Source organism: Helobdella robusta (assembly GCF_000326865.2).
Source record: "Helobdella robusta unplaced genomic scaffold HELROscaffold_61, whole genome shotgun sequence".
Lineage (NCBI taxonomy): Eukaryota > Metazoa > Annelida > Clitellata > Rhynchobdellida > Glossiphoniidae > Helobdella > Helobdella robusta.
Window position 1 is genome coordinate 680,373 of NW_008705338.1, and position 14,085 is coordinate 694,457.

Below are 14,085 nucleotides of genomic sequence, written 5' to 3' on the forward strand. Positions count from 1 at the left end.
GGCATTTAACATGGAAGGATGGATACTTTCCTTTTCTGGTATCGCTACTGACGATCACCTCTAAGTCTTGAATTTGATTTCATGCATGCCTTATAAACGTGTCGACAAAGTCTCTATGATAGATTAGTTTAAAAAAAGTTAATAAAATTCACTACGATAAAATATGTGCGCGCGTGTGTGTATGTGTGTGTATGCGTATGTTTGTGTGTGCATGTGTGTGTATATATGTGTGTGTGTGTATGGTTTAGTTAGTTTTTAATATCACGTTGATTATAAATGAGATTGGCTTTATTTTCGCTTTGAAGATTAGCACACATAACAATGAAATAACTGGCGGTAGCAGGATTTTTACAGTTCAGCCTGTACTTTATTAGCGCTGAGACAGCCATTTGTTCAATTTTTTTTTTTTATATTTTTGGTTTTTCTTCCCATTATGTTTGTTATCATTATTGTTGTTATTATTTTAATTATTAAATATTATAATTAATTGTAATTATGACTAATAATTTATAATTGAGAGTTTATGCGGTGATAATTATCTTAAAAAATATTTAAATGACTTTCTATAAATGAATAAATAAAAATCATCATCGTCATTTTCAATCTTCTCTTTGAGGAATTCGTTGTATCTGGTGATGACTTTTTAATTAACTTCTAATTATTACTAATATACTCATTGGATCAAGATTAAAATGTTAATAGTGATTGTTTTTGATTGTTCATTTCTTATTCATTCATTCATTCATTCATTTATTCGTTTGTTCGTTCATTCATTCGTTCGTTCATTCATTCGTTCGTTCGTTTGTTCATTCATTCGTTCATTCATTCATTCATTCATCTATTCATTTATTCAGTCATTAAAACAGTAAAGAAATTATGAGTCATGATGCTGATGTTTATGACGATGGTGACGTCATAACTTGATGATGACGATGATGACGACGATGATAATGTTATATAAGCGATGAAGATAATAATGACAATGTTAATGATTACAATTGATGGTTACAATGTTTACAATTACAGTTGAGATGGTTAAGATGAAGATTCCCAATTCATTCTGACGTCAAATTATTGTTGTTATTATTATTATTGTTATGTAGTATTATTTTATTATTTAATTATTATTATTGTTGTTGTTGTTATTGAGATATCGAATGGCGGACAATCAAATTATTATTGATAAGTAATTCAAGACCGGGTCAAATCACATGGAGACATCTGGGTCAGGTCAATGAAGGGAATTGATGTTCAATAATATCTCTAATTAATGAGTTCACAGTTAAATTTAATTGTTAATGATAATATTGTTATCATTCTGTTTTGACATAATTTGTGTGTGTGTTTGTTTGTCTGTGTGGTGTGTGTTTGTGTGTGTTTAGGTGTCTGTGTGTGGTGTGTGTGTGTTTGTCTGTGTGTGTTTAGGTGTCTGTGTGGTGTGCGTGTGTTTAGGTGTCTGTGTGTGGTGTGTGTGTGTGTTTGTCTGTGTGTGTTTAGGTGTCTGTGTGGTGTGCGTGTGTGTTTAGGTGTCTGTGTGGTATGTGTGTGGCATGTGTGTGGTATGTGTGTGTGTGTGTGTTTAGGTGTTATAAATCCCCCGTTTGATTTGACTAATTAGCATGTCCAACAACTAAAAGCAGTGTTCGTGAATGAAGTAATGAATGCATTGGAATGTTTTCATTCTAACAATATAACAATTAATATTGTTTAACGATAACAACAACAACATCGTCGTCATCGTCATCAGCAGCAGTCAGAAACGACATTATCATCATCATCATCTAGAATATCGTCATCGTCAACGTAACCGAAACATATATACTAATATTCAGGATTATTGTCATGTTTGAGGATTGGTGTCAGAAGATTGACCTGAGCGTCCGGAAGCTGAGGTTAAAGGTCAGTCCAGTGGCTTTGCATGCAGTGATGATGGTGATGTGATGACGATGTGATGGTGACGATAATTTGATGATGATAGTGGCGTTGTTGTTGATGGTGTCGAGAGTGACGACGATGAAGATGGTTATATGGAAGTGATTATTGTATTGCTACAATTAAGGCGTTCAATGCGATGATGGTAAATACGACGATGATAATGATGGAGATGGTGGTGGTGATGATGAAGACGATGCTAGCTGGTGGGATGAGATGAAGTGATGGAGAAGGTGATTAAAAAATTCCGATGGTAAATAACGATAATGACGATTCAGTTCAGGTTTATTTAGTTCCGTTTTACCATTTTTTTTGTCAGCAGTCTACACCACACGATGGTCCCATGATAACATTAGCTTTGCTGAGGTTTCGATGAAAATTTTTAAGGATGGTAATGATAGAATTTGATTTTGATGATGATGATATTTAATCATCATCGTCATGATGGTGAAGACCATGGTGACTACAGGCTGCACTAACCGCGATCAAATTTATTATACCATTAAGGATAACTTTTGGAGAATGTGATCACAATGAAGATGGTGATGGGTGTAATAATTTTGTTGTCATAAATTTGATGCTGGTGATGTCCTTTAATGGTGTAATGATGTTCATGTAGATGATGATGATGATAATGATGATGATGATGATGATATTGTTGTTGACAGTGAAGATGATGATGATGATGACTTGAAACAATATGTCTCCAACTTTAGCAATGTTTGAAGGAGAAGACATTGGAGTTGAAAAGGCTGGAAGAATTAGAAAGAAAAATATTGACGAGTATGTTTTACTGACTTTGTTTTTTTCTGTATGTCTGCCTCTTTGTATGTCTCCGTCTTTGTCATTTCTTTTTGTTTGTCTATTTCTCTAACTGTCTGTATGTCTGTCTGTCAGTATTCGCCTAGTTATATTCACAGTATATGCCATCATCAAACCATCCAACAACCGTCCAACAACCAATCAGCAGCCACTCAACAACCACCCACCAACTATCCAACAACAACAATCAACCATCTTTCAACAATCAACCACCCAACAACAACAACCACCACCAACATAAACCAACCATACTACAACAATCAACCATCCAAGCCACCACCAATAACCACCAACAACGACCAGTCTTCCAACAACAACAATCACTCACCGCCAACAACCACAACAACAGAAGCAGGCATGAGCATAGATGACATAGAGAGAGAACTGACCCAGCAACAGATCAACCTCACAAAAACCTCTCTCGACAGTCTCACGTCTACAGAGGAACACAACTTCGACGCCCTCATAAGAAACCACCGCAGAACTCAAAAACATCAACCGCAACCACATGACATCAACTGCTGTCATCATGACGACTGCTGCTCCATGCATTCCAGCTCTTCCAATTCACTATTTGATGATGTATGCATGCATCGCAATGCATACAGCAGTGCTCCCATCAGTTACAAGAAGTTCAACTATTTTTCTTGGTGCGTTTGTTTGTCTGGCTATGTATGTTTGTATGTCTGGTTATTGTGTTTGTCTGGGTATGTATGTGTGTTTGAGTGTGTATGTGTGTTTGTGTGTGTGTTTTTAGAATTTACAATAGTGAAAAGGATATTTGTATGCATCAATAAAGTGGGTCTATTGTATATTGTATGTGTGTGTGTGCGTGTGTGTGTGCGTGCGTGTGTATGTGCGTATGCCTGTTAGGTTTATTTTTTTCAATTTTCCTTCTTAATTGGCTTGCTCTTCTCTGTTATGTTGCTTTTGTTATTCTGCTGTTTTATTTGGTAATCGAAATTGTAAGATTTTACAGTAGTAGTAGTATTAGTAGTAGTAGTAGTAGTAGTAGTAGTAGTAGTAGTAGTAGTAGTAGTAGTAGTTGTTGTTGTTGTTATTTTGTTAAGTTAAAAACTTTTTTCACACATGAAATGATTTTCGTTTGCATTCTTTTAATTCAATTAACTCGTCTTTTAACTCAATTTTTAATTATTATTCACCCAATAAGTTAATCAATTCAATATGACGTTTTGCTAGTGGGTTTTGTTCATTAGCAAGCTGATAATCAGTCTCTCCGCTGAATTCTAATTAATGAATATCATCGTTGGCGCTCTGTGATATGAATGAATGCTGATATGTATGTGTGATTGAGAAGGAACGAACATGTACTCTTTTATTTTAAGTATGTGTGTGTGTGGTGTGTGTGTCTGTGTGTGTGTGTGCTTGTGTGTGTTGTGTGTGTTGTGTGTGTTGTGTGTGTTTGATAACAAATTTGGACAACAAATATCACTTTAGCAGTCGCCATAGATAGCTAATGCATCTTAATGTTTGTTTGTATGGTATAAATTGTTGAGTGTACGTTGAAACGTATTGATGAATTAATCTTCAGCGATGTGGCTTTCCATTAAAAGGAGGATTCTTTTTGTTACATTTTTGTTGTTCTTTTGTTGTTGTTATTTCGTTCGTTGTTGTTGTTATTATTTCGCTTGTTGTTGTAGTTATTTCGTTCGTTGTTGTTGTTGTTTTTGTTGTTATTTTGTTCGTTGTTGTTGTTATGTTGTGGCGGTTTTTTTTGTTTGTTGTTGTTGTGGTTTTGTTGTTTGTTCCTTATCTCCCCATAATGCGTGCAATCGATTGTATAAATGTAGTCTGGTGTGGTTGGGCGTGTTAAACGGAAGTATTAAATAGTTTTTTTTTAAGAGATTTCAGCATACTTGGAAGGGTGCAAGTTTGTGTACATGCGTCACATTTTTCATCTGAATGGTGATACTCTGAGGAGGTTGCGATGATGACGACGAGACTGATAAGTTGACGATGGTGATGATGAGGATGATCTGATAACGATGACGACGACGATGATGATGATGATGATGGTGGTGGTGGTAACGATAAATGAAATTGATTGATTGATGAATGTAACTGAAGAAAACTAAATTTGAAGATGATTTTTTAATGAAAATGAGGCCGGTGGTGGAGGAGAAGGATGAAGAGGATGTCAGCGCTGATGAGAACCCCATTGAATTTCATGACTCTGGCATGCACGCAGTCAGACGTTTAATTGAAATACACGCGCGCACTGCATTATCTCAAAACTGTAAACAAATAAATTGAATTCCATGAAAGCTGCTTCAGGCTATTTTTTGTTTTTTTTTCTCCCTTTGTTTCACTCACAAAATGTTTCAACTTTTTTTTCCTCTGATTTGTTCTGGGTTTTTTTGTCCTGTTAATAAGCACTTCTGTATTTCTTATCTCTTTTCAATTTGATTCCTTCGACTAGTTTGTGCACGGTGATTAGTATTTATTTATGGTCGGTTTGTTATATATTTGTTATTCCTTTGTTATATATTTGCTATTTGTTATTTCGACGTTATTTATCGTGCCGTTAGGGTTGTTGGTTGTTATTTTTCTCAATCACCTTTATTTTATACACTCTTCCAAAGTTTTAGAGTCAGTCTAAATGAATGCGTGTCTAGCTACTCAATCCGCGATGTGGTTTTTATTAGTAATGTATATGTGTATATCTATGGCATATGTGGAAACAATGGGAACTATCAGATACACACGATAGTTCATGTCAGAATGATGATAGAATTTAAATGCGTAGGCTGTCAATTCAGTGAATTCAGTGAAGTACGTCAATTGACTAACACAATGAATCGGAAACACTTCTTTTTATATGATATTCCCCTTTGAAAATCTATCTATCACTTGAATAGCTACTTGAGTATTTGGCAATACCTGATGAATCATTCCTACCTAATCATTTTCAGACAACTTCAGATAACCACTTGTTCAGCCAGTCCTTCCTAGAGTTGTATGTGGTCCTCCAATACCAAAACTCAATACAATTGCACAAAACAATATTATTTCTTTATTTATGTCTGATAATGATAATTTCAATTTTAATAATAATAATAATTATTATTATTATTATTATTATTATTATTGTATTATTATCAATAAATCATTCTCAAAAGCATTTGGATGACCATGTAAAGCGATTTTTAAAATTTTTCAAAGCGTTTTGAAAACCATTTAGACGACTACTATTGGTAGCCACAATTATATTTTGACTAACGAACAACGCCACAACAGTCCCTCCTCCAGTTTGACGCAACATCAGCAGCCAAATTCGAAATCTTCCAAGATGATGACGATTCACTCCATGCTTAACAGCAACGACAAAAGTGACATCAACAACAACACAAACCTCAACAACAACAGCCCAGATTCGTACGGCAACAACATGAACAAGAGCTTTCCAGCGTTATTTCGAACTTTCGAGTGCCACAGTCTGCCATCTGTTGGCAAAAAAAAACACCTGACCAAACAGCAACTAAAAATGCACCAACAACAACAATCCGAACAGCAGCAGCAACAACAGCAACAACAGCAGCCACAACCACTTCAAAAGATCATGCTGAGGTTACTACCACTGGGTTTGAACTTGAGATCCCAGAGTTCGTTGAACTTGCATGAGGTGCCCTGTTCGCCTTGCACGTCGTCTGGCAAGAAAAAGTTCCTCGACGACACAAACATCCATAATAAAAACAACAACAATAATAATAACGTTGATATTATCAGTAAACTTGTTGTTAGTACAGCGAATGGTGGTGGTGATATTAATGAGAAGAAGAAATTTTTTATTAGCAGTAATGAGAAGTTAACTGACATCAACAAACTCAACAGCCGTGACATCAACCATGTCGCCATTAAAGGCATTAACTCACGTGTACACACGCTTGACAACAGCAGCAGCAACAGTAAATTTGACCTCGGTATGAGTTTCAGCAAGAGATTCACCATGAATCAAGCCGGCCTGAAAAGTAGTGTTAGCCACGTGAAGAGCCTCAACAACAGCACTAAATATACGCTGCAGGTGAACAACAAGCAAGATGCAAACAACCACTTCGTAAGTGTGGATGATATCGATGTGGAGATCGTCCATGATGACGTCACTCAACAACAACTCAACGACAACAACAACAACAACAGCGTCAACAGCGTCAACAGAAGCAATTTGGTGGTTAAGAGATGCAAACAACAACAGCAACATCGCCCGTCCATGCAACTGCAAAGGCGTATACAATCATCGACGCCAACAACAGCGCACCATCAGGCACAACAACAGCCCACAACACCACAGCCACAACAACAACAACACGATCAACAGCGCGAACAACAACAGCAGCCGCAGCAAGAAACACAAAAGTCATCAAACAGATCTTGGTACGGTTTCTCGAGATACAACAGATCCATCTTGAACTCTATCATGAGGAGGCAGAAGGTGAGGACCATGCACAATGCCACCACCAACACCACCTGGTACTGCGATGGCTTCCTTCAAGATGATGACGTCAGCAATGTCGGTGACGATGACGCAGGTGGAAGGGTAGATATCAAAGATGATGACGTAAGCAACTACATGTCGTCGTCATCGTCAACTCCATCGTCGTCAATGACGTCATCTTCCTTGACGTCATCATCACTGGCTACGACGCCGTCGTTGTCGTCATCTGCCGCAGGTAAGTCCGAACAGATGCTGCACGATCAAAGAAAACAGCAGTCATCGTCATCGGCGTCATCTCTGTCATCATCATCTACAGTCTCAGCAGCATCTCCACAGCCTTCATCGTCTGCACTGAAATTAGCATCATCGCCAGCGACACCAACACCTTCTGTATCGTTACAAGAATTAATCTGCAACAACGTTTTAGCTCTCACAGCTGCATCTATATCAACAGTACCATCAGCTGCATTAGCAACGACCACACCATCAGGGGTTACTTCAACATCTTCGTCACAGTCATCATCATCATCTTCATCATCATCATCTAATGAATCAGGCTATCATTCTACCGGCACACCATCATCATCGTCGTCCTCGTCCTCATCATCATCATCATCGTCGTATGTTACATTAACAAGCCGTGAGTACCATCGTCATCCAGATGAAAATGACGTTCAGATGCTGTCCACCGTTACTAGCCAGCGTCAAGATGACGTCAACATGCCACTGAATCCTCACGTGACACAACTGCAACAACAACAACACTCAACATTACATCCGTCATGGGCGTTATCATCATCGTCATCGCCACAAATATCATCACCAACACCACTTCCATTGTCTGACGTCACTCCACCTGTCTTCACACCTGAGGTGCTTTCGTCGTCATCATCATCATCATCATCGTCACATTTTGTACCGCGACCATCATCAGCATTGTTGTCGTCCAGATATCCTCTGACGTCATCGCTAGCCTCATCATCATCATCTACATTTAGGACATCGTCTAAATTGTTGAGAAGTAAACTCACACCTTCATCATCATCGTCATCAGGTACTGCGGAATGTAAATTAACCGCATATAAACAAGACAATGGGGATAATAATGATAGTGGCAGTGGTGATGATGGTGAAGATGGCGATGACGGTGGTGGTAGTGGGAGTGGTGGTGGCGGCGGTGGTGGTGATTATATTGCTGCAGTTGATCAGAGGCAGCGTATTGACTTTCTTCACTCCTCTTATGCAAATAGCAATACTAAACGTCATCCATCGTCGTCATCGCATTTCCGGTCTACGTCATCAACTCCATCATCATCATCATCAACTCCTTTATCGACTTCATCATCTTCATCATCATCAGTTTTTTTATCATCATCGTCGTCGTCGTCTTCGCACTGTCGAAAGACACCCTCCCCTCGGCCATCATTTTACAAGCTGTCAAGCATAAAAGAACATGTCGGCAACAATCGTAACTTCACTCGCCACCTCGTCTCGACGTCACCTAGCAACGTTCCCAACAGCAGCAGCAGCAACAACAACATCTACAAAAACAACAACAACAACATTAACAACAACGACAATCTTGATACGCTTTCAGTCAGCAAAGATATTTGCAACGGAATCAAGAACATTGAAAACAGCGTTAAAAACAACTGCTTCAACAAAAACACCCACAGCCGCAATACTCTTCACAGCAGCCACAGCAACCACAGCAGCCACAATCACAGCAGCGACACTGGCGCCGTCAGAAGCGAAGCTTTCAGCAACAAAGAGGATAAAAAATATTTGAACAGTCATATCTCAAAAGAGACGTCAATAAATAATGGTGGTGGGGATGACGACGATGATGATGGTGTTGGTGATGATAATAGTCTTATGGTTGGTGGCGATGGTGATGATGATAGCAAGGAATATTATCGTGTAGATGAGGACGATGATAATGATGTCGATAGCGATGATGATGATGATAGTGTTTGTTGTGTTGCTTGCAGAAATGATGATGCTGATGGTAAGAACAACTTCGATACTCAAAACGGTGACAAGAATGATAATAATAATAATAATAATAAAGTTAAGGCTGATGACGACGATGACGATGATGATGATGATGACGGTAACGATGATGATAGTGATGATAATAATAATGATAACTCTGTTTTCGCACTCTACAACAACAACATCAACACCAGCGAGAACAACGACAAAAGTTGCAGCAACAACGACAACAATGACATCAACAACTCCACACTCGCCAGCAACTTTTTCAAATCATCCCCGCTTGACCTTGAGACGCAATCTCCTGGAAACATCATAAAAGATAAAAATGACGTCACTGATGATGAGGAGGAAGAAGAAGAAGAAGATGACGATGAAGAAGACGACGATGATGATGGGGTAGAAAAATTCTATTTGGATATAAATTTGGAAGAAATGAGTGGAAGACATGTTTAAATACATGTGTGATGTTGTTGCTGACGACGATGATGATGATGGTGATGATGAGGGCAAATGAAATGGTAAATGAAGTGGCAAATGATATGGTTAAAATAATAAATTGTAATAGTGCATTCATTCATCATTGCTAATTCATTAATTCATTCATTTATTTATCGCTATTTATAGTTTTTTCTTTCAATCACTCCATCATTTGTCCAGTTATTCGTTCGTTTATTCATTCCACCAGTTTTCATTCTCTAGATCTTTCACTTATTTGCTCACTCACTCGTTCATTTTATTCATCCATTCTATCTTACGTTGAGATTTGATGGTTACCAAATTTTATTTCTTTTTCTCTTCACATTCCTTCATTCTTTCACCTCGTTCATCCATCTGTTCATTCATTCATTCCTTCATTCATTCATTTATTCATTCATTTATTCATTTTCATTTATCCACCGATATACATTATTTCTTCATTTGTCAATTTATCTATTGCTGTATTCCATATTTTCCCGTTGTTTTAATATTTCCTTTACCATTTCTATATATGTGTGTGTGTATGCGTGTTTGTATGTGTGCGTGTGTGTGTGCGTGTGTGTATGTGTAACAACATATATATAATAATAATGTGTTACATACTTTCATATTTTCTATCTATAATAATAATAATAATGAATAATTATGCGAGAGTTATGTTGCAAGGTTAATGATTTTTACATACTGGTATCTTTTTGTAGTTAGATGTATTTGTCTGTATGTTTTTGTCTGTTTGTTTGTTGTGTATGTATATGTGTTTGAGTATGTGTATATATGTATGTATTTTTGTGTATGTGTATATATGTATGTCTGTTTGTGTATTTGCATATATGTACGTGCAGTTTTTATTTATTTCGGGATAAATCAGTAGGCGAAAATGACATAGAAATTAAGTGAATGAATGAATGAATGAATGAATGAATGAATGAATGAATGAATGAATGAATGAATGAATGAATGAGTGTTTACTTTGTAATTTCGGTTCCGTCTGGCAATTGTCTGTCATTCGTCGTGATTGCGTGCTCTTCTTTGTTTGCGCGTCTGCTCCTTCGTCTGCTTGTTTGTGTCTTTGTTTGTTTGTTCGTTTGTCTCTTTGTGTGTTCATCTGTTTGTATGTTTGTTTGTTTGTATTGTATTGTGTCGATTCCCATGAGTTACTTAACACTGGCACGCAACTTGCTATTGCAAATCTTTAATTCATTTAAATGTTTAATGCTTCACACGTACACCACTTGACAAATTGTGATGAAATTATTTTCTGAATTTTACAAATGTGTATGTAGGTGTGTTTGTGTATGTGCGTGCGTGTTTGTGTGCGTGCGCGCGCGTGTGTGTGTATGCGATGTTTAGTAGCGAACTTGATGTCACGTCATGCGATGTAATGTTATTTGATGGCTATATGATGTAAGTAATGCGAAGATGTTAGACCTAATGATGGTGACAACGATGGACAACGATGTGATGATGTTTTCCAATCACAATGATGACGACGATGATGCTGGTTTGATGAATTCACTCCTACTCTACCTAACTTGCTGCGGTGATGTGGAATGGCATGAGTTCACTTGAATTCAGATTGGTTAATTTGATGAACAGAGAAACATTTTGAAAAAAAAACTTTGATGTCTGTCTGTTTGATCCCTCTGGTTAAAGAGTTCTTATTACTTTTTTGACAACAGGACAAAAAAAACGCAAGGAGTTTGTTCAGAGGGTATTTTGTCTGCATTGTTTTCGTCCATGGAGTCTTAGAATATTTTTTACGTACAAAGTAAAAATCGTCCGGATTACTCAACTATCCGGATTAGTCCAGTCTGGATCTGGATGCAAGGGTTTTGACTGTGCGTGACGTTCTTGAATACTCCTTGTATTGTGTTGGATTGAATTATTCACTTGTCTATTCATTTTTTTTTTCGAATTTTTGATAAATTTGAATGTTTTCAACAATGTCTTCGTATCTACTAATATTGTTATATAAGTATTTATCTGTTGTGTTTGCTGGTCGTATTAGACGTGATTGGAATATCATGTGATAAGGTATCATTGTTGTTATTAAATTTGGATATGATATTATGTAATGTGATGTTAAGTTAGTTTTAATGTCAACAGTGTGATTGTGATATCATCATGTAATGTGATGTTACGGTATCAATCATTAATGTCATCAGATGAGATTAGGATATCATGTAACGCCAGCAAGTATGGTTATGATATGCTCTATCTGATGCTAAGGTATCATTGATGTCGTCAGAAGAGATGTGATACACTATCATGTTTCACAGTTTGATAGCTAACTTTATTTTTATATTTATTTTATTTTATGCATTTATAGGTGAACGTGAGTGATATAAAACCGTGTGTAATATCTATTTTTAGTAGTTTTATTTATTATTAATTAATTAATTAGTTAATTAATTAATTTATTTATTATATTTTTTTTCTTATTATCATTTTAACTTGTTTCTATCGCGACTTATAAAAAAAGTGAAGTGAAATGTAATAATTTATGATTTTGATATTTCAACTTTAGTTCCTTACGAGATGTTGTCTCTTTGTGTTGTGTGTTTGACTGTGTGTGTCTGTGTGTGTGGGTGTGTGTGTCTGTGTGTGTCTGTGTGTGCGTGCGTGTTCTTCGGCCTGACTGACGCAAAAACAACACCACCGTGATTTCCCACTGGTCTCTTCCGTTTTCTTCATCACGAATTTATTACCGAAGTTTATTACGAAATCGAATTACAACTCTTTATTTGTATTTATGTTTCATTTTATTTTATTAAATTTATAAATAATAATGATAATAGATTGGTATTAATTTATGACATTTTATTAGTCTCGCATATGATTGGCTCGTCAATCCGTCCTGCACACTTCCTGTTTTAATCTTTTTTCATTTTATTTACACACTATTAAAAATATAAATAATAATAATATTGTTATTAACATTGTTATTATTATTATTATTATTACGCCGTCGTTATCATCTTCATCGTCTTCCTTTCAGAATGCAACCGCATGTCATCCTTTTAACTATAATACACCATCCGTATTAATTCTACATCACTATTATCATTATTACTTTAGTCAGTGATTCAGCCATCATCATTTGATCATTATCGTCGTCGTCGTCTTCGTCACCATCATCATCGTCGTCTTCGTCAGCTTTGTTAGCGCAAGTAGTGATATTGACGAGTGTCTCTGCAAAGTTTCTTTTTATACACACTCACACACACAATCTCACATACTCATACTCACACACACACACACACACACACACACACACACACACACACACACACACACACACACACACAAGATCACTCACACACACACATACATTCTAGCATTTTGGTTTTATTACTTTTGAATATGTATAGATTTTCTTTTTTCTCATCTTTCGAAATTGTAAATAGGTGCTTTTATTTTACCATGTAATTACATACCTGTTTGTTTGTTTGTTTGTCTGTTTGTTTGTTTGTTACTTTCTTCTTTGCTATTACAAATTTGTAACTTCGCTTTCGGTTAGTACGCGATGTTCGTTCGTTCGTTTATTTTTTCGTTCTCCCTTAAATGGTTCGTTCATTATTCCTTCTGTTCATTCTGCCTGTTTATCTTTTCTCGTTATTTGTTTGTTTGTTTGTTTGCTTGTTCACTTGTTTTTCAATATCGTTTTGATTTTATTCCTACGATGTGTTATTATACGCCATGATAAGATTGAATGATGATCGAATGATATTATTTCGAAACGGTACGATACGAGGCGTTTTTATTTTTTCATATTCTTAACTGTATCCTTCTTCTTGATTCAACAACAAATATGCCCTATTTAATGATTATAATATAATAATCAATTAATTATTTATTTATTCAATTATTTATTTATTTCAATTGATGATTGATTGATTAATTAGTTAATTGGTTTTCGCTGTGAAACTTTTGTCCTTACTTCGATTCAAACATTCATTCATGTATTTCATTCATTAACGTGCATCTCTATCCTTTTTATCATTCATTCCTTCATTCATACATTCGTTTGTTTATTCATTCATTCATTTATTCATTCGTTCGTTCATTAATTCGTCTGAGGTGTGCAATACTAACAATAACTTTTGTATTTTTTACCCATAAACTTCGTCACTGTACATTTATTATTATTATTATTATCCTTATTATTATTGTTGTTGTTATTATTATTATTATAAGATATTCATTGTGATGACAAATGTCCTAGCAACCGAGTTTTCAAGTCTTTTCTCATTACCTTAAACCAATATTTCCGCAATAATAATAATAATATTAATTTTTTTTTACTTTTTTAATCATTTGTTGTTATTATTATTATTATTATTGAATTTTTGACACGCCACTTAATTACGCTGTTCATTATAGTTGTTCATCATTCAGCTGTA

General features: G+C 36.0%; 1 protein-coding gene across 1 annotated transcript; it reads left to right on the plus strand.

Moving 5' to 3' along the window:
• Positions 1-1,842: 1,842 nt before the first annotated feature.
• Positions 1,843-9,658, plus strand: HELRODRAFT_180419 (hypothetical protein; the record flags this gene model as incomplete). Its single annotated transcript, XM_009029720.1, has 5 exons — positions 1,843-1,899; positions 2,649-2,715; positions 3,104-3,336; positions 4,843-4,962; positions 5,957-9,658. 5 exons carry the CDS (start codon positions 1,843-1,845, stop codon positions 9,656-9,658), a joined length of 4,179 nt encoding a protein of 1,392 aa, XP_009027968.1.
• Between the last annotated feature and the right edge of the window lie 4,427 nt (positions 9,659-14,085).